At 39.0% G+C, this 20,809-nt stretch overlaps 1 protein-coding gene across 3 annotated transcripts; it reads left to right on the top strand.

Moving 5' to 3' along the window:
• Positions 1-30: 30 nt before the first annotated feature.
• Positions 31-18,062, top strand: PLAA (phospholipase A2 activating protein). Of its 3 annotated transcripts, XM_039733235.1 has the most exons (14): positions 32-253; positions 2,308-2,492; positions 3,437-3,537; positions 3,622-3,742; positions 4,064-4,231; positions 5,236-5,371; positions 5,868-6,037; positions 7,497-7,654; positions 8,760-8,979; positions 10,800-10,868; positions 12,469-12,540; positions 13,364-13,465; positions 14,065-14,229; positions 15,671-18,062. In XM_039733235.1, the coding sequence occupies exons 1-14, from the start codon at positions 102-104 to the stop codon at positions 16,234-16,236; spliced, it is 2,385 nt and encodes a 794-aa protein (XP_039589169.1). In that variant the 5' UTR covers positions 32-101; the 3' UTR covers positions 16,237-18,062. The 3 variants fall into 3 exon arrangements, with proteins under 3 accessions (XP_039589170.1, XP_039589171.1, XP_039589169.1); XM_039733236.1 differs by lacking the exon at positions 13,364-13,465 and having other exon boundaries at positions 31-253; XM_039733237.1 differs by lacking the exons at positions 12,469-12,540; positions 13,364-13,465 and having other exon boundaries at positions 31-253.
• Positions 18,063-20,809: the final 2,747 nt, after the last annotated feature.

The raw sequence follows: 20,809 nt of genomic DNA, 5'->3' as shown, positions 1-20,809 counted from the left end.
AGAAGCCTGGCGTCGGCCCGGCGGCGCGCCCTGTGACGACGCTTCCGGCGCGGCTTCCGGCGGCGGCGCGGCCCGTGCTGTGTCAGGCCGGCGCTGCCGCCATGGCGGGTGAGGGCAGCACCTTCCGGCTGCGCTGCTCCCTGCTGGGGCACGGCCAGGACGTGCGCGGCCTCACCCGGGGCCTCTTCCCGGAAGGCAGCTTCGTGTCCGTCTCGCGGGACAGAACCGCGCGGCTCTGGGCCCCTGACTCTGGGTGAGTGCTGGGCCGCGGCGGAGAGCGAGCGTGGAGGTGGCGCCACAGGGGCTCCGCCCGTGCCCCGCCGCGTTCGTCTGTGCAGCGGAGTTCTCAGGGGCTGCCGGCAGAATCGGCCGGGCCGGGGGAGGTGGCGGGCGGCGGGAGCCCGTTCGCAGGAGGCGCTGGTGGTTGGCATTGTCGCTTGCGGAGAATCACGTCAGGGGTTTAGAAGGGACCTTCAAGATCAGCAATCCCAGTCCCTCAGTCGCGGGCAGGGACGCCTTTCACCTGAGCAGTTGGCTCAGAGCCCTGTCCATCCTGGCCTTGAGCACTTCCGAGGGTGGGGTATCCACAACTTCTCTGTGGGCGCCGTGCAGGCCCCTTTGGGTACTGGAAGGTTGCTGTGAGGTTTCCATGCAAATTTCTCTTTTCCAGGCTGAGCAAGCCTAGCTTCTGCATGCCTTTGGGCACGGTAACGATGCCTATATTTTCTAGGCATCTTTTTTTCTAGGTGGTATTAATAATGTTGTTTCCACCTCATGGTATTCCGTGCCCAAGTAATCCTGCTAAGTAAGTGCTGCTATTTTTACAGTGAGGCAGTGTGTTTTGAATGTTCAAAAAAACCCCATCCTTTCTCACCCTTGCTAAGCAAGCTTCTTTAAACATAAAATGGAATATGAACAAAAAAAAAGCTGTACAGAAAATTAAATACACAAAGACGTAGAAAAAGAAAAAAAATACCCCAAGATTAATTTTTCTGATGTTCATGTTGCACAGGGCTGTCTCCTACTGAATTTGTGTAGTTGAATTCACAAAGTGAATTTTTCAGTGTGTTACCTTGACCAGAGGCAGACCAGATACTCTGCTAAGCAGTGTGTGTGGGAGATGTGGGCTGTTGCTGGAAGCTACAGCATGTACGTCCTCCCCAGCTGTACTTCTGTGTTGTGATCTGTATTCTGAAGTTACTGGGCATGCATATTCTTCCCATTGGCTTCATGTGAAATAGAAATAATTGGCAAATTTGCAGAGTGCTTACATGTGCCTTCGTGTTGAGCTCTGGAGCTCTGGACTGAGGTGAAGAAAAACTAATCTTATTAAGTCTCTCATCACAAGAGAAAGAACATGCTAAATTGCACAGGAATTTGCAGGAGGAAAGGAATTCTAATTCTAACCCACAGTTTTTGAGAACTTTGTGAGTTACTTGTATCAACTTAAAATGTTGATATTGATTATCCTTCTCTGCTTTGAAGGCTCAGGGGCTGGAGTAGTCAGGGTTCAGTGGGTGAGCGCACACACTGCTGTGTGCTGCTTCGGTTCAGCTTTTCCAAGAAGAGATGTTGCCTTCTCTGATTTGTTCTATGTTCCTTAAGGGGAGATGTTTTAAAATTTAGAAGAGTGTCGTGATTCCCTTACACATTTCAAGCTTGCCAGGCTTTAGGGTTGGAAGCATAGCAGTATGACATCGTATGGTAGCTTGTGCTTCTGAGGGCGGGGAACAAACACAGGACAGCAAAACTAGCACACAGCACCACAACCTGTGTACTTATTCTATGGGAATAAGTATATTTTTTCAGTTAGTGCTGTAACTACTGAGATTGGCTCAGGGTGAAGAAATGAGGGTGCTGGTTGAGTCTGTTTGACTTTTATTTCTCTATAGTGCTCCTGATGAAGAGCCAGTGAATACACTTAACTGGCAGCAAACTATATTTGTGTGCTCTTACTTTAGCATGTACTTGGATATACATTTGACTTTTCAGACAAAGATGCCATAAAGACAAACTGTAACTATTTCTCATCAAATTTGGCATAGTGTTTGCCAATGAGCAAGAAAAAACAAAAGTCCTTCCAGGCCTACCACTGCATTGAAAAATAAGGGGAAAGCAGTATTGTGTACAGGGAGGAATTCTGGCTTGTCATTTTTGTCTTAAATTGGCTCTTTCTAGGCCATCCATAGTAGTTATTCAGTGCAAGGCAAGCATTGTTATTAATTAAGGAACTGTCATTTACTCAAATAAAGTACTGTTTCTGTCATGATTCTAAACTGATAATCATCTATGTTTAACTCTTAACAGGGGTTTTACTGAGATGCACTGTATGAGTGGCCACTCAAATTTTGTATCTTGCGTGTGCATCATACCTCCAAGTGACCTCTATCCTCGTGGGCTGATTGCAACTGGTGGCAATGATCACAATATTTGCATTTTCACCGTTGACAACCCAGCTCCTCTTTACGTCCTTAAGGGTCATAAAAACACAGGTATGTAGTAATGGTACTTCGGAGTTTTTTACATGAAAGTTAACATGATTTATTAGAGAGGCAATTAAATAAAATTTATAAAACTCAATTTTGATTTATTTGGTATATAATGTAGCAACTGTTTAATTATGTCCTCTGCAAATAGGATTTTATAATCTTAATTCATGCAGCAACCATTCATTGCAAGGACCTCCAAGTTTATCGTGATGAATGTTTAAACTTTCACTGTCTTTCTGAATTCCTGGGAATTCACAGAATGATCACCCTTTTGTCAAGAACTGTACTTTTGAGAAGCAGTTAGTTCTTCATGTATCAATTTTTTTGCCAAAGCTGATACAAGTGGAAAAAAATGAGCTTCCTAAATAAACTTCCTCTGCCCATTTTGTTACTTAGATGGGTTTTTAATATTAATTGGTGCTTTAAATACAGAGATTTACACTGTGTTACTGGAGCATTGCAGATTACCTTTCTACTAAATCTTTGAATCTCACCACAGTTTCTTGGTGGTAGTATTTTGCCCTCCCAAGAAAGTGAGCGAAGTATTTTTCATATGAAATAACTTTCTGAAGACATAAATTATTACCTATAGACAAAACTTTTCTTTCTCTTAAAACTGCACATTTGCATTAACTGTGTGCCTTAACTAGTTATCTCACCTGTTTGTCATCATATTCTAGTCCAAGAGAAGAGATCTGTGACTAAGAGAAATTTAAAAATATGAGTGGCAAAAATATTTCAATTTTTTAAACCTAAAATTAAGAGAATTTTAAGTAGCTTCTTTCTGGGTTGCAATGCAACTATGGTTCACTTACTTCTTCTCTAGACTCCTCAACACTAAATATGCTACTAATACCAAATAAATCCTCTTAAATGAATCTCTTGAAATTGCTGGCATAAGATTTGTGGCAGGGTACTTGTCAGTTCTGACTTAATGTTCATTCCAGTTTGCAGCCTTTCCTCTGGGAAATTTGGCACATTATTAAGTGGATCATGGGATACAACAGCAAAAGTCTGGCTGAATGACAGATGTATGATGACATTACAGGTATGAAGTTCCTCTACGTGAATATGAAATAAGTACTTTGAATTTGGTTCTGACAAGTCTTAACAATGTCGAGTTTTTTTGCAGGGTCACACAGCTGCAATATGGGCAGTGAAGATACTTCCTGAACAGGGATTAATGTTGACTGGTTCAGCTGACAAAACTATAAAACTGTGGAAGGCAGGCAGATGTGAAAGAACATTCACCGGTAAATGTTGCTGCAGTTGATAATTTCATTGTGTGGTGTGTTCTTGTCAGAAGAGAGCAAACATTAAAATCTTACAAAAGCATGGGTAAACTGAACAATATTTAGACAGAATTTTTAAAGTCTTGAAGTAGTTATATGCCCAGAAGCCATGTGGCTTCTAAAAAAATAAGATATTTTTCAGAGAATTTGGAGCAATTAATTTTTTTTTTAACTGTACCCACAAAGATTTGTTGCCTGGATTTAAATATGAGCTATACAGAAGTGGTATACTGGCTAATGGAGACAATAACTGCATTAAACATTTCTCTTGCTTTTGTAAAGGACATGAAGATTGTGTGAGAGGTTTAGCTATTCTCAGTGAAATGGAGTTCCTTTCCTGTGCTAATGACGCTAGTGTTCGAAGATGGCAGATCACTGGCGAGTGTCTGCAGGTGTATTATGGACATACAAATTATATATACAGCATTTCTGTCTTCCCTCATTGTAAAGGTAAGATTCCTTCCCAACTGTTACACAACATTCTTCAAAATGAAATGGGAGGGTGTGTATTCTGATGTTCTGTGCCGCTGCTACAACTAAAGAACACCAGTAGCCTTTAATTTTTTTCTTACACCTAGTGTAAACAGGTGGAAAAAAATAGTGAAATTGACTCCAAGTTGCACTACTGTCAAAATTGCTCTGGCAGTCTGTGGAATAAAAGGTCATGGGTTAAGGCTAATTGAAGGCTTAAGTAAAACTTAGATGAGCATTGTCTTAGCTGCCAGCTGTATTTCAGTGCTGTTGCAGAGTAGTAAAATAGTAATGTGTGGCATGCCAGTTTGAGATAATGTTAATTTAGATACTTCCACAATGTGCATTATATGTAGTTTAGGTTAAGAATTTTATGTTATGAGGCTTGATTACATATGTTTTCAGAGTTAGAGATTTAGAGGTTCAGAACTAACTGTTAAGCCAGTTGCAGAAAAAATTCCAGGTCAGTGACCTTTGTGTGGTGTATGGGACACTTGCAAATTTGTTCAACAGGTCAAGTGCATGTATATGGGTTAATGCATATATTATAGACCTCCTATGCCTTAAAATTCCTCATTGAGGAGTTTGTAGACTTTTGAAAATGCTTTATGTGTGTTTCCTGATAAAGCAGGCTTACCTTCAAAACTCAGTTTGAAACAAATGTAAACTTATGCAACTGTAGTGCAAGATGAAACTATGATGACTATAAATTGCTCAAGCCCTTTAAAGGATGAAGGGATCTTTTTTGTCTTGGGCACAGTTTTGTTCACTGCCTAGGTGGTTAATCTGCAGTTTATTCCCTTTGGATTTTTTGAGAAGACAAGTTTTCTTTTTTCTCTCTACTTGTAATTGAGAGGAGTACTAAATTGCAGAAAGATTGTTTTACTGTTGTGATTTTTAGATACCCAGTTTCAGAATGGCATCCATTATCACAGTATGCTAAAAATATACTTCTGAAGTTTTTTGTATCTTTTTATTTTCAGATTTTGTAACAACTGGAGAGGATAGATCTCTTAGAATCTGGAAACAAGGGGAATGTGCTCAAACAATCAGACTCCCAGCTCAGTCTGTATGGTGCTGCTGTGTCTTAGACAATGGTGACATCGTAGTTGGTGCAAGGTATCCCAAGTTTTACTTTCAGTATATTTGTAGATCCAAGTGTAACAATCCTTGGAGAAATTGCCAGCATAATTTTGGGTGTCAGTTTCATTTATATTTAACAGTAAAGCCATCAGAGTGTATGTGTGTTAAACATGCACTGCACTTCATACAAAAAGTACTTTTTTATGTCATTCATAGAGGTAGAGTGAGTTCTTTGGAAATGTGGTAAATCATGAATAGACTTGAGAATAAATTTAGTAAGCATGGTATAAAAAACCCTTTTGATAGACATACTGTATCTTGATTTTAAAATTATTTGGAAGACAGGGTTACCTGCTTGATTCCTTCTCTGCATAGTTTTAGTATGAGAGTGAATTCCTTTTATAAAAATAATTGGGAGGTGTAGTTGGAAATAGTGATGATTTCTTGTGACATAGAGGGCACCATTAGAATTTATGCAGTCATTGTGATATTTAAAATAGCATTTCTATTTGAATGTTTTCTCCTGGTTCAGTGATGGAATTATAAGGGTGTTTACAGAGTCCTTGGAACGTACAGCAAGTGCTGAGGAGATTCAGGCTTTTGAAAATGAGCTTGCCCAAGCATCCATTGACCCTAAAACTGGTGATTTAGGAGATATCAATGCTGATGACCTTCCTGGAAGAGAACACCTTAAGGATCCTGGTAAGTTGCTGTACTTCTGTCATGTTAGAGGTGCCTGCAAATCTTGGTTGGAGATACTGAAGCTTCTGATGGTTTCCATACTTAAAGCTTTAATGCCTTTTGATGGGGTTGCTGAAGGAAATGGCTTAATTTTGCTCTGGTATCCTTTCACAGATTCTTTTGGAAACAGGACTCAAGGTTTTTTGGTTTTGGGGTTTTTTTATCCTCCTATGAGATAATTTAGAAAAAGGTGGAATTGATGCTACAGTATGTTTGAGATGTTTTCTGTCTGTTCTGCCAGCTGTACCAAGAGTATGTGAAACAGGTGATTTTTAAAAGGAGTACTGAATGTGCAGGTTTTTTCTTAATAAAAGTAGAAATGCAAATTTTCTGCTTTAGCTTTTAAAGATGGTCCTGATGGGCTCAGTTCACACTTCGTAGGTACTTGAGAATTCAGTAGAAGCAGCAGTAAACATTATTCTTAAACAGACAAATACTTTTTCCCAAGGTGAAGTAGCCAGTGACTTCAGCCCTTGACTATGATCAGGAAGTGGCATAGATCTTAGATCCATATGAAACTTTGCATCTTGTCAGACTATGGGAGAATATCACTTTTCTTAATTGGCAGCTCACTGAGAAGCTGATAAACTTCTGAAGTACTTAAGTATTGGTTTTGCCTCTTAGTCTGCTGGCAGATACTGTTACCATAACTGTAAAACGCTCAATTAAGATTGCTGACATGCTTGTTGTGAGATATAGTATTTTGTCTGGTTTTTGCTGGGATAGAGTTGATTTTCTCCATAGTAGCTATTATGGGGCTGTGTTTTGGATTTGTGCTTGAAAACAGAGCTGATAACACAGGGCTGTTTTTGTTACTGCTGTGCAGGGATAACACAGAGCCAAGGCCTTTGCTGCTCCACACCCATCCCACCAGTGAGGAGGCTGGGGTGTGCAGGGAGCTGGGAGGGGACACAGCTGGGACAGCTGACCCTAACTTGACCCAAGGTTTATCCCATACCGTTCAGCATATACACTAGGGGAAAGGAGAAGGAAGCGAGGCAGGGGATGTTTGGAATGTTGGCATTTGTCTTTCCAAGGAGCTGTTTAGCCTGATGGAGCCTTGCTCCTCTGGAGACAGCTGAACACCTGCCTGCGCATGAGAAGTGATGTACGAATTCCTTGTTTTGCTTTGCTTGTGCATGTGGTTTTTGATTTACCTTTTTAATTGTATCTCAATCACCAATTTTTTCACTTCTGTTCATCTGATTCTTTCCTGCACCCCAGCCATGAGGCCAGTGGGTGTGTCTCTGTGGTGCCTAGTTGCCAGCTGGGGTTAAACCATGTATCTGTTTAATTCCTGTGCTGTTGGTTTCAAGCGTTGTTGAAGTATTTTTAAATTTTTAATGCTGAGCACCATTTGAATATTTTTCTCTCCTAAAATAAATAATATCCTTGAAATTGTTTGAACTCCTGCCTACAGGAACAAGAGATGGACAGACACGGCTTATTAAAGATAATGGGAAAGTAGAAGCATATCAGTGGAGTGTTAGTGAAGGAAGATGGATAAAGATCGGTGATGTTGTTGGTTCTTCTGGAGCCACACAACAAACATCTGGAAAAGTTTTATTTGAAGGAAAGGTATATGCAAACTTTAATTTGTTTCATTCTTTCCTAAGTAACTGGTCTTTGTTTAGATAAAATATAAGTTAGAAAACAGGTATTTGAAAAATATCTGTATTAGAAAACAGGAACTTTTTTGTTACCTTTGATCTCAGAGGCAGAAGTGTAAGTAAGTACAGTTTACTTTATTACTTACAAACACATTTTGTAAAATGAGCAAGCCAATGGACACAAATTATTTTGGAGAAAGGTAAACCATTAGTAGAGAAATTGTCAAGTTCTACGTAGTTCTCTGTATGTATTGTTAATACTTGGAGAAGCTAGTTTTAGTATCCTTCCCAAAGGAAATGAACTTTATAATTTATAATGCAAGGCTTACCTAAAATATTAGGTACCAGACTTTCTGTACCATTTCTCTATAGTAGCTGTTGAACCTAAAGACAGGTAAGCTGACCTAAAGACGTGTAAGCTGGAAAATTATTCCTTTACTGAAATATACACAGAGAAACTTGTCAGGGTTCACCACAGAAGTGCCTCCAAAGTACTGATTTTCACTCTGTCACAGATTTTAAAGAAACATTAGGAAATTGTTCGTTAGCATTAGAAGTGTGCTTTTAAGACTCAAATTTCTTAATGTATCTGATTGCGCTATAGCTTTGGAGGGAGCCAGAGGTGTCCATGAGAATGACCCGATGCATCTTTATTTTGTAACATATCTGTACATAGAGATAATTGTTTTACTAATGATACATTGTTTTACTCTGCTCTTCTTGAGCTGAGAATTCTGGAAAATGCAGGTTTAAGTGTGTCATGCTTTTGGCTGAGACAGAGTTAGTATTCTTCTTAGCAGCTGATACAATGCTGTGTGTTTTGGATATAGTATAGTAACAGTGTTACAACACACTGATGTTTTGGCTGTTGCTAAGTAATGTTTAATGTTTACCCTAAATCAGCAAATGTTTACTTGCAGTCTCAGGTGAGTTTTGCTGATATGTTCTGTAAGTAGCCGTGTTTTAAGTTTTTAGGCTTAGATCTGGGCCACTGTTAGACTGCATTTGATACATCATTATGTAGAAAGTGCTGGAAGACTTCTGATGTGTTTTTATTTTTATTCTACTTAAAGGAATATGACTATGTTTTCACCATTGATGTAAATGAAAATGGGCCTTCCTACAAACTGCCATATAACATCACTGATGATCCTTGGCTGACTGCATACAACTTCCTGCAAAAGAATGATCTAAATCCTATGTTTCTGGATCAGGTGGCCAAGTTTATTATGGACAACACTAAGGGGCAAACACTGTTGAGTACAAGTAATCAGTTTTCAGATCCATTTACAGGTAAATATTTTAAACTTAAGTGATGACATTAGATATTCCTCCGAGTTTTGTGTCTTCAGCACACTTGCTGAGGATGCACTCTGATCTTCCACACCATCATTAGTGAAGATGCGGAGGAGGACTGGATGCAGTACTGACTCCTGGGGCACACCACCAGTGGCTGGCTTCCAGTAAATGTTGTTGCACTGATCACCATCCTCTGGGCATGGTTGTTCCATTAGGCTTCAATCCATTTCACTTTCATAGAATCATAGAATCATTCAGATTGGAAAAGACCTCTAAGAATATTGAATTCAGCCATTAACTGACCACTTTCATGTTCACCCCTAAATCCACATAATTCTTTGGATGCTTCAGACACTTCCCTGGGCAGGCTATTCCAATGCCTGACCCCCCTTCCAGTATAGAACTTTTTCCAAATATCTAATCTAGACGTCTCCTGGTGCAGCTTGAGACCACTTCTTTGCATCCTATTACTGGGAGCAGAGACTGACCCACACCTTGATACCTTTCAAGTACTTGTAGAGAGCAGTAAAATCCACCTGCACCACTTAAACACCCCCAGTTCCTTCAGCTGCTTCTCATAAGACCTGTGCTCCAGACTCTTTGCCAGCTCCATTGCCCTTTTCTGGACTTACCTGCATTACTTCAATGTGTTTGTTGTCATAAGGGGCCCAGAACTGATCACAGGATTTGAGGTGTGCCCTCACTAGGGCCAAGTACAGAGGGACAGTCACTGCTCTGGTCCTGCTGGGATAAAAGCCAAGATACTATTGTCCTTCTTGGCCACATAGGCACACTCCTGGGTCACGGTCAGGCAGATGATGATCAGCACTTTCCCAGGTCCTTTTCTGCTGGGTAATATTTTCATATCCTTAAATGATTGAGGGCAAAAGCACAGATAGTTCTGAAAGAATACCCCAAAAAACAAAAAATATTCAGCAAAATTCTAATCAAGCCAGTTGTATTTTTCAGTCTAGTCCTTTTTTTCCAGTTAAAAAAAGATCCAGTTTTAGTACAAGAAGTGCCAGATGCTGTTAAGGCAATTAATAACTTTAAAAAAATTTAGCCAGAGAATTAATCAAAATGGAGTGAAATACATAAATGACCTTTTTCAGGCAGGAAATTGAACTAGAACAAGTTGATTACTGATAAACTAAACCATGTTAACCAATTACATCCTGGTTATCACATTTACAAAACAAAATAATTCAATTAATTTCACAAAGATTAATTTAAGAAGAAAATAGCATTAAAATAATTGAGCTAAATATTTTTCTTGCAAGGGACTGGAAATTGGAACACAGGCTTGTTGGTTTATATGTAACTCTGAAAGCTGCAGTTGTCACAGAAGTAATTAGGTTGGAAAAGACCTCTGAGATTGACTGTAACCTATGAATGAACACCACTATGTCAACTGAAGCATGGTACTAAGTGCCACACATTCAGTCTTCCTTTAAATACCTCCACCACCTCCCTGGTCAGCTCATTCCAGTATGTAATCACCCTTTCTGTGAAGAAATTCTTCTTAATGTCTGACCTAAACCTCCCCTGGTGCAGTTTAAGTTTGTGCCCTCTCCTGTCACTGGTTGCCTGGGAGAAGAGGCCAATCCCCAGATGGCTACAGCCTCCTTTCAGGGAGTTGTAGAGTGAGGTAAGGTGTCTCTTGAGCCTTCTCCAGGCTAAACAACCCCAGGTCACTCAGCAGCTCCTCACAGGATAGGCACTCCAGACCTTTCACCAGCTTTGTTGCCCTTCTCTGGATTTTAATAACATCAAGGTGTGTTTAATAGTCATGGCTTTTCTCACTCTTTGACTAGGTGCTGGGCGTTATGTTCCAGGCTCTTCATCTGGATCCAGTACAATACCTGGGGCAGACCCATTTACAGGTAATGTAAAATTCATATCTGTCTGGCTAGCACTTAAGATAATGCATTTCAGTTGTGTTCTGTTGCATTCCATGTTTAGCCTCAGGCAGCTGTTTCTTGCAGTTCTCTGTTTGGGGCAGTAGTGTGGAACAGCCTGGTAAGATGGGCTCTGCCACTGCAAAGCTTACTGAGATCTGTTCAGTAGTGGTAAGCCCTCTGCTGTTGGGTCTGCCTCATGTCACTGTCCACTACAGCAGAAGACTAAGGACCTAAACATTTTGTTTTGCCAGACTTCATACGCACAAATGACACGAGATTAGGTATATTCATAGAGGTAGTTTTCTATTTTCATTTTACTTGGTTTTTTTTTACATGATCTTTATTGGTACCATCCACCCATATTTTAGATTCTGATCCTCACTGGTATGTAAAAGCTGTTGTAAAATCCTCCTCACTAATTTAGTAATCTTGTTTGCAAAAACATTCTGAGTTCCATTCCCAGTCTGCCCTGCATTGGCAGACTTCCCCCATCCCTGATTAGGAGCTCTTGCTCCTCAAAGAGGTTCCTGTAATCACTTAATGCCAAAATCACATCTGCAAAACCAGCCATGCAGTGAGTTGCGGACCCACTTGATGAATCCATTTATCCATCCTATTCAAGCATTTCTGCTTTGTTCAGAGTAACAAAGAAATGCCCTCCACTCTTCATCCTTGTTCTCAGAGCTCTCTAATCTTAAGATCCTCCAAGACCTCCTTGGCAAAACCATTGATTGCCATGTGGAAGAGTATCAGGGTAACAGTCTGAAGGCCAGGCAAGGCTTGGCAGTGTCTCTGTGGCATCCTGAATCCTTGCCCCAGCGGACATGTACCTCCCAAGTTACTAGGCCGTATGCATAGGTGGGTGCCTCCCTACGCTGCAGGAGGTTACTCTGCTTCCCGTCACTGCTGCTTGCCTTTCCTGTTTTTGCAGACACGAGGTGCAGTCTCAGCTGGCTCTTAACACATCACTGCTGGATGTTTGTCCACACCAGTGCCAGGGCGCTCACTGCCTGCTCTGCAGTTGCAGATCTACAGCTAGAGCAGAAGCCTTTGTGCTGTTACCAAAACTTACAGCCTTCATCTGCCCCATCTTGACAGTCTTTCTGTGTCCAGCTGTTTCTCCTCCATGGCTTTTGCGGCTCTGTGGTCTCTGCAGATGGAGGCCTCACTGAGACCTCAGTGCAACTGAGTGCAGCTTCCACAGGAGAGACCACTCATGGCTCAGGCACAAAGAGAGTCGAGGCCAGGGCAGTGTGCACTGCACTGCTGCTGGAACTTGTCATGCATAAAGTATCTGCTGTGCTGAAGCCCTCTTCACCTGCCAGAGATTGCATGGTGTCCCACAGTAGGATGTTAGAGTGTCTTCCAGCTGTGGGCTCACTTAGCTTGCGAATGCTGTCATCACCAACATCCTCTCACAGGCATAGATTTAATCCTTAAAGAAGTATTGAACACTACTTTGTAATTCCTTTAGTGCAGAAAAATCCCTTTTAATAGTCTTGGTTGAAAAGTAGTTACTAAATACAGGTATATGTTATCTCTTTATTGGTGGTAGTGTTTAAAAACGTGACATCTTTGTTAGGTGCTGGTCGCTATGTTCCTGGTTCAGCATCAAATGCAGTACCTCCAGTGGGCGGGGTTGATCCATTTACGGGTAAGATACAATGTCTGCCAGTGAAAAGCATTCCTGATTGTTAGATTTGTTTTTTAACTCTGACACAAATTCTGCATTGATGCAAATTCAGATTTTATTAGAAATAACAGATTGAAGCTGCTTATACTCTGAAATTAATCATAAAAATAGGGATAACAGAGCCTTCTTTTGTATGCAGGAATCATGCACACAAGCTTTAAAATGTGTAATAATAATCTGAGAGGATTGTTGGTCTCCTAGTAGTTACGTTGTTTATCAGAGAAACTGATATATAGTTAATGGGCATTATACAATATTAGCTATTAAATTACCTGTGAGTTTAAGAAATCGGTATGGGTGATGACGAAAGCTTTTTATTGCTCCTTAAAAAAAGGTGCTTCAGGCTACTACTGCATGTGCCATAACTTGGTCATGTCTGCATATCTTCTAATATGTAAACACTTCTATTATGAAAATAATGAGAATACAAGATTTCAGGGGCAAGAGGGATATTTTTCCTAAAAAGATCTTTACCATTTTCATGTGTTAACTACAATAGCCATTGCTATAAGTGACTGTGTATTTAGTTCACATAATTAAGAAATGATTGTTAATGATTTCTACTTGTAAACTTTTACATGAGGGGGGAACAGTTTGTGAAGGTATTGCTTTCAGTTTTAACCCTTGAATGTAAAAAATAATGTAAGGAATGACAGCTATTTGCATAGACGTTCCGGGTTTTTTCGAGAGATACTTTTCTGAATAATGTCCAGCAGTATAAGGACATTATTCTATATCAGACACCTTGGTACACTGTTGAATTCTCTGTAATGCCCTTCTATAGGAATGGGTGCCTACCAGTCAGCTGCAGCTAAAGTTGAAAATATTTATTTTCCGAAGAAGGATGCTGTAACCTTTGACCAGGCCAATCCTACGCAGATACTGGGTCAGTGTTTTAATATCAAGGATTTTTTTTTAATGTTTTTGATGTAACTTGGCTAACTGAATTTTTTTAAAAAACATTTTGTTAATGCTAAATCCATTACATTAATCTAGTACTTGGATTTATAATCACACTGAAGATTGAATATAGCATATGTCATAAGCAAAACATGATCACATGGTCGAAGTAAAACTAAAAAATTTGTGATGACACTAAGAATATACAGTGCCTTTATTGTTTTTGCTGCCTAATAAAAGAGCAAAAATAAATTATATTTTAATTATGAAAGCTGTACTGTTCTTATGACTCTTTTCTGCATTTATATCTTTATGTACGCATTTTCTAAATTTTTTCTACAAATTCTGAATCTTTGTGTTGCGTTGTTAAAGTGGAATTAATAGTAGCAATCATTGTGATAATTGAAGTCTTGAAATGAGAACTTACCAAATTGGAAAACATGTTTAAAAATATGACCCCACAAAAATCACTCAATTGCAATAGTTGTTACTTGTTTATAAAGTGGTTTTGTAGCATTGCAGTTGAGATCTCTATTTCTGAAATTCTGTTTTGAGAAAGTTGTGCTTCTTCATTTGGTATTACAGGCAAATTAAAGGAACTTAATGGCAGTGCAGCTGAAGAACATAAGCTTACCGAAGATGACTTGATAATCCTAGAAAAGTTACTGTCTGCTACGTGCAACACCTCTACAGAAACACCTACGGCACAGCAACTTCAGACTTTATGGAGAGCAATTAACTGGCCAGAAGGTAAACTCTTAAAATTGTTTTATGAGTCATCTCATCAGTACTTCACCATCAATGAAAAGTCTTGGCATGCTGTATGTTACACTGAGTCTGTCCCAAAGACTTGATAGCCCAAGTAGAAAAGAGACGATGAATAAAAGGTGCTGACAGCAGCGATCAGCTTCAGGGGCAAATTTCGTAATTGGTTGTCAAGTTTTGTTGGCACAATAATAAACATAAAGAGGAAACTTGATGTAAAAATCAGTTATGATTATTTCATTAGCAGGGCCGTCCTCAAAAAGGTGTGAGACTTGTCAGGAAATAGAGTAAGGAAGTGCCAGCTTGGCATCCTAAGTTGTTACCAAATGAGAGATGAAATTATGCAGATAAATTATGGGGAAAAAAATCAAAAGTAGCTCCTGTTTAATACGGTAGAGAAGTTACTGATGCTATACTGTATGATCAAAACTGCCATAGTGAAATTAGATGCTGAAAGAATGTAAATGGAGGTGATATAATTACATTTAATAATATTGTCAGCACTGATGGATTGGAAGAGTTAGTTTGGTTGTTACAGCACATTCTGGAAGAAACTATTGTTTGCATATACAAATATCCAGGAATGGTTAAAATTACCTGCTTTTTTAAAATTGCAGTTAAAGATTTACTAACAGGAAAAACATTTCAATACTAAAAATTCATGCTCATTTTATAATATCACTTAAACTATGTTTTGCATAACGAAGAGCTGGTTATGGCCAATGTCATAACTTCCAGACTCTTTGTATTGTACCAAGCATTAATTCAGAAGATTCTGCATATCTGCAGGAAAAACCTCTGTAAGTAGTTGGGCAGGTTCAGCTCTGATTTGGTTCTAAGCATTGGATACCAGTAGTAGATATAAGGAGACACATGTGTTCAGAATTTGGGAAAGGAGGGTCATTACAAGCTTTCAGTTTAGTTTCCTTACAATGATTTCCAGCTCTTCAGTTGAGAACATATTTTTTATTTTCTTTTCCTGTAAGCGGTTTTGTAGCTATACTGTACTGTAAGTTATGGAATGAAGACAAAAGGAGATGCTGTCTGTCTGTGTAGGGGTGTTCAGTCAATGAACTTTCAGCTTTCAGAGACTTTTTTGGATTAGTTACCATATCTTGTGCTTACCTTCAGTGTTACCAATTAGAGATTTTAGAAAAGATTTTAATATTTTCTACAAAGCGATATGTTAATCCAAAATTAAGGATTATGGATTTTTTTAATGATAATTGAAGTGTTACTAGAATGGATTTGTCAATATTTGTCTTTATGAATGTGAAACAATTTATGCTTTACTTATGCTTGAAACTGTTACTGTCTGTTCCCAAACCTGCAGGAATAAGGAGGTCTGCATCTGAAAGAAACTTACTGATAAATTTGTACATAATGCAGTATTAATACTAAAATTTTGTTTTGTTTTGTTTCTTAGATATTGTCTTTCCAGCTCTAGACATTCTTAGATTGTCTGTCAGGCATCCCACTGTGAATGAGAACTTCTGCAGTGAAAAGGAGCACGTACAATTTATCATCCTTCTCCTTAAATTTCTGAATCCTAAAGGCAAACAAGCAAACCAGCTGTTGGCACTTAGAGCTCTTTGCAATTGTTTTGTCAGCCATGCAGGTCAGAAGCTCATGATGGAACAGAGGGATGAAATAATGACACAAGCAATAGAAACAAAATCAGGCAATAATAAGAACATCCACATTGCACTGGCCACACTGACATTGAACTATGCTGTATGTTTACATAAAGTCAACAACGTTGAGGGCAAAGCTCAATGTTTATCAGTAATCAGCACAGTTATGGAAGTTGTTCAAGATCTTGAAGCCATTTTTAGACTGCTTGTGGCCCTTGGGACGCTAATCAGTGATGATACAAATGCTGTGCAATTAGCTAAGTCTCTGGGAGTTGATTCTCAAATAAAAAAGTATGCCTCTGTATCAGAACCAGCTAAAGTAAAAGAATGCTGTAGGTTTGTTCTTAATCTGTTATAATATTTTTTCTTAGCACTTGGAAGACAGTGTATGCAGAAAAAAATATGCTTTTGTTCATATTTTATGACAGACTATACTTGGGAAAATACTGTGGATTAATTACACTTGACTTGTTGCAAGATGCAGAGCAAATAAAACTTTTTTAACTGTTTGTCATTGGACTGCTTTTCTGAAGTGATCAGTGCGCAGAAACTTCGCAAGGAGTCCTGATATTGCTCAGATAAAAATAGGTCACCAAGAAGTCAAACCATATCAGTACTTACAGGTCATCCAGACAGAAAGGTAGGAAATGGCTCTTATTTAGTGACTGTCAACTCTGACACTCACCCCAGTCACATTCTGTGTTCTAGCATGATTCATCTGTTTCTTGACTGTGGGGTTTTTTTCAGCGGATGAGGGGCCCTGAGATCTCCTTAAGTTCAGCAGTGCATTTCACAAGCTTATTAGTTAACCTTAGTTAATATTAACCCTTGTCAAATAGCCTGGTAAGGAAAATTTTCATCAGCTTTCTCCACTTCCTTTTGAAACTTAACTTTTATGGCTCTTACGTCTTTTAACCCTAGCGTAGATGACTTTTTGAGGGGTACAACATCTACCTGCCATATGGAAGTTGTGCTTCACTCATAAATTCTTATCTTGCAGCTTGTAAAATGGCATGAACTTCTAGGGAAGCCTTTAACTTGACTTTTTAATTTTTAAGGACAAGAATACTCCACTAGTTAATAGCAGGTATCTTACTCCATGTTGTAAAATCTAGATGATTAAAATAGGTCATCTTGAAGAGTGGGAGAGCTGTCTACATCCAGAGAAGAGATTGAGCAGCAGAAGCTCGAAGAAGCTTCCTAAAGGTGGTGTGGTTGGTGTATCCTGCCTGTCAGTGTTTGAGGCATTTGGACAATGTCCTTGACAAGCGGCTCTAATTTTTGTCCAAAAGTGGTCAGGTCCCTTTACAACTGAAATACTCTGTTGTAAACTGCACAAATTTGAAGTCAAGTTTTATGAAGCAGCTTTAACTTCATAACTGTGGTGACTGTGGAAAATAATACTTTGCAGCTTATTCCAGCAGTTCACCTGGAAAGGGAAATGTTATTTTTCTACTACTGCAAGTGTTACTGGGTTTAGAATTAAGATGAACTAAAGAGGGTCAATGTTTAAGTTGCATTTTTCATTAGACTAATAGAATGGAAAACAGGAAAAAAAAGGGTCAAACTTCTAGCACATGAGCGCCACACCCCATGATAACTGCCTATGTTAGATATGAAGAATTTTGTGACCAAGAGCTTTTAACTTTTCTTTTGATCCAGCTACCTGAACTGAGTTACTACACTGCTTCCAGCAAACTTTGTCTCTCATATCTTTAATTACACACTTGTACAGTTACACTTCAGATGGATTTCCAGATAAATACCCTCACACTCCTGATCGTGGTCTGAGTCACATACTTTCTGATTTGATCTATTGGAAGTTCATATATGAGGCAGTCCAACAAATTATTTGTGATTTACAGTGCTTGGTAGATGAACCCCTTCCCGGGAAAGCATCTAAGAAACTACCTTTAGGAAACATGTCTGTGAAATAATGTGCCTGTCTGTTGAATTTTTGTTGCCTACTATACAATTGTTCTTGAAGCTTCAGCTTTCTAATGTTCTGCTCTTCACTGTGTTTGTACCTGTGCTATTTTAAGAAATTATACTTGTCTTAATATTTTTGTTTTATTATTGTGGGATTGCTCTGTTACAGATTCTCTCTTTACGTGAAAACTGTTATGAATTTCCCAGACCAAAAATTGATGTTTATATTAATAAACATACTGTGGCAACTCCCAAGAAATGGTATATTAAAAGATATTACAAAATTCATTCAAACTTGCAGAGCAATGAGGCACAGCAAAAAAATCCTTCTGGGGACTGCAGTACTAAGTGTTAGGCGAGATAAACAGAGCGGGCCAGGATTGTTTGGAGAGAAGATACTTGCTGCTACAGGGTGTTGTGATACCAACCCTTCCATGATCTAGTATCATCTGAGGAAAGGGGGAGTGGGGAATTGCTTTTGCTTTTAAATGGCACTGTTTAGAACTCCGTTATAGTTCATGTCAGCATCCACATGCATAAACACATAAATGCATGTAAGGGTACTGAACAATCTGCTGCTGGGATCACCAATGAGAAGAATGCCTTAGGAGTGTCAGCAGGATAAAATTCCTGTTGCAGTGAAAGAATGTTAGAGTGGAAAATGTGCCAGACATTAAGTTCACAGGGTACAATCAAAAAATTGTGAGAAAAGTTTTGAGACCAGAGGCCATTGAAAATAAGTATGTGCCTGGCACACAACTGGGAGCTGGCTTACTATCTACAGTAGTACATTTTGAATAAATTGATCTGTGTGCTAAGGGTTCCCGATTTCATTTATCAGGGGAATAATTGAAGTATATTTGAGAGATTTCAAGATCCCCTTGAAGAGAAGCTGTGTCTTCTGCTAAGAGTTCAAAGTCTCTCAGTAGATGATGCAATCCTTTTGGCATCTTTTTCTGAGATAGGAAGATTTTAGGAAGAATAGCCAGCAGCACAGAGTAGCATCTCACATTAAAGCATTGCTGTTAGGCATGGCTCAGGTTTTATGAAGTGGAAAAACTTGGGATCTACTTAGGCTAAAACTCAGGACAAGTATAAAACACCTTCCTAAGGAACTAAATAAGGAGTCAAAGTGGTCTTAGGTCAGCACCAACTGGTATACTTTCCAAGACTACAGTAACACAAACCGGTCTAATTATCACAAGGTTTCTTTAATGTCTTATTATGATGCACCTTGCTCATATCAGGACCTAATTAAGCAGTGTTAATTACTCAGGCATGTTCAGGCTGCAGCCAGAAATAGACTAACTTCAGTCTGCAAACCTATTTAATTAAAAAGTACTGTACACTGAGCTGTAGATTTATGAATAAATGGATGCAGTGACTTTTTTATAATGTAATATGCTATAATAATCTACAGGAGGAGTCTTACCATAGATCACTACTACAGAGGCAACTCCAAATGCTTTAGGAAATGTTAGCCTGCTGGTTTCAATTGTGTGAAGTATTTTGCTTAAAAATACTTAGTTAAGCTTCTTTGCTGAATGTCATCCATTACTATATACAGTGATCACTTGCCTCTTTTTGTCTCTTTCTCCTTAAACTATCTGCAATTCCAAAATCTAGGAAAAGTAGATGTTTCCCATCTTTTCAAAAGGTATACTAAATAGACTGAAATTAAATGTTTGGCAGCAAGATCCTCTATGCAGCTTTTGAGAGCCTGAAGAGTATCTGGGTGTTTTCAGATGTCCTATTCCAGTGGATTTTTGATGCTTATTCACTGTAGAGACTGAGGTTCCAAATTTGGCAGGAAATTTTGTTTCTAGACTTTCCAGTCGCAAAAATAAATTTGCAGTGTTCACGACACCACTGTTGGTGCGTACAAAACACATTAAAAATAGTTTAAAGTATGGACTACCCCTTTTTGACAGCAGAATTTGAAGCCTGTGAGCACATAAATTTGAATATTTATCTTTTTATAAACAGCCCAGTTAGCTTCTGTATTCTGCATCCATTTAAACCACAGTTTGCATGTCTAAGCATACACTGCTAAACTTTTTATTTTCCTTATAGTTGCCCAAGGGATCCCATTTTCATCCCAAACATAGACCCCTCCTCAGTGTTTCCGTATTACGTTATCTCTGTCACCTTCAGAGTATGCTCAAGCTGTTATTCGCTGATGATAACTATGAACATCTATTCCCACAATCCAGGTAATCATACCAGACTAATCAGGATTAACTCTGATACTATCTGCCTCTGCAGGGACTCATGCTTGCTGAAAAAAGAACTGATGGTACTTAGTAAATTCTAACCCTTTTGAAAACAGTGTCAGCCCATGAAATATGTATTATCTGCCCACAGCAGTTTTGATTCCACTAGTTTTGTAGAGCTTGCATTCAGCAGACCTCTGCTTAAATGGGCCAGTACCCCTCATTTGAAGATCCAAGGCAATATGGACAAACTGGATACCAACATGTTTGAATCTGGGAAAGAAAGCAGACAAAGATATTCCATTGTGTTAAATAAAGAAGAAAAATATTACATATCTTTGCACAGTAAAGGAGCTTTTAAATACAAATGCTCTCTGCATAATTATGGACATTTGTTTACCCTAGTCTTTAATTTTGACTAACCTTTTTAGGATAATAGACTGAGTTCCCTCTGTAACTAATCTTGTTGGTGGCAGAAAGCTGGTCAGTGTCTTAGTGAATTGCACAAAGCAGCCATCTGCCTTAAACAGGCTTGTCTGCTGCAATTCCTAATTGTTTACATCCCATGAAAAAATTTCTCCAGTACTCATTAAGTATCATGGAAAAAGCTATTGTTCCAAAGTTATTGGGAATGCCAAATAGCTGCCAAGGGAGAAGTTTGCAGGTCCTTGCAGCATTGAAACGGGTTCAAAGTTAGGGAAAATATCAAAATTAAACAGTAGTTACAGAGGATAGGACTGTGGAATCATCATAGAATCATCAATATTGGAAAAGAATTTTAAGTAATCA

This window comes from Passer montanus, unplaced genomic scaffold (genome assembly GCF_014805655.1).
Source record: "Passer montanus isolate IOZ18808 unplaced genomic scaffold, ASM1480565v1 scaffold85, whole genome shotgun sequence".
Taxonomy (NCBI): Eukaryota; Metazoa; Chordata; class Aves; order Passeriformes; family Passeridae; genus Passer; species Passer montanus.
Note: the sequence above shows the minus strand (reverse complement) of the source record. Positions and strands in the feature narration are given on the sequence as shown.

Excerpts from the sequence above, each read along its gene's own strand:
- PLAA (XM_039733235.1), top strand. The coding sequence starts at position 102 with ATGGCGGGTGAGGGCAGCACCTTCCGGCTGCGCTGCTCCCTGCTGGGG. Across the intron at positions 2,493-3,436 it reads TAAGGGTCATAAAAACACAG|TTTGCAGCCTTTCCTCTGGG; the intron begins GTATGTAGTAAT and ends TGTTCATTCCAG. Across the intron at positions 8,980-10,799 it reads GTTTTCAGATCCATTTACAG|GTGCTGGGCGTTATGTTCCA; the intron begins GTAAATATTTTA and ends CTCTTTGACTAG.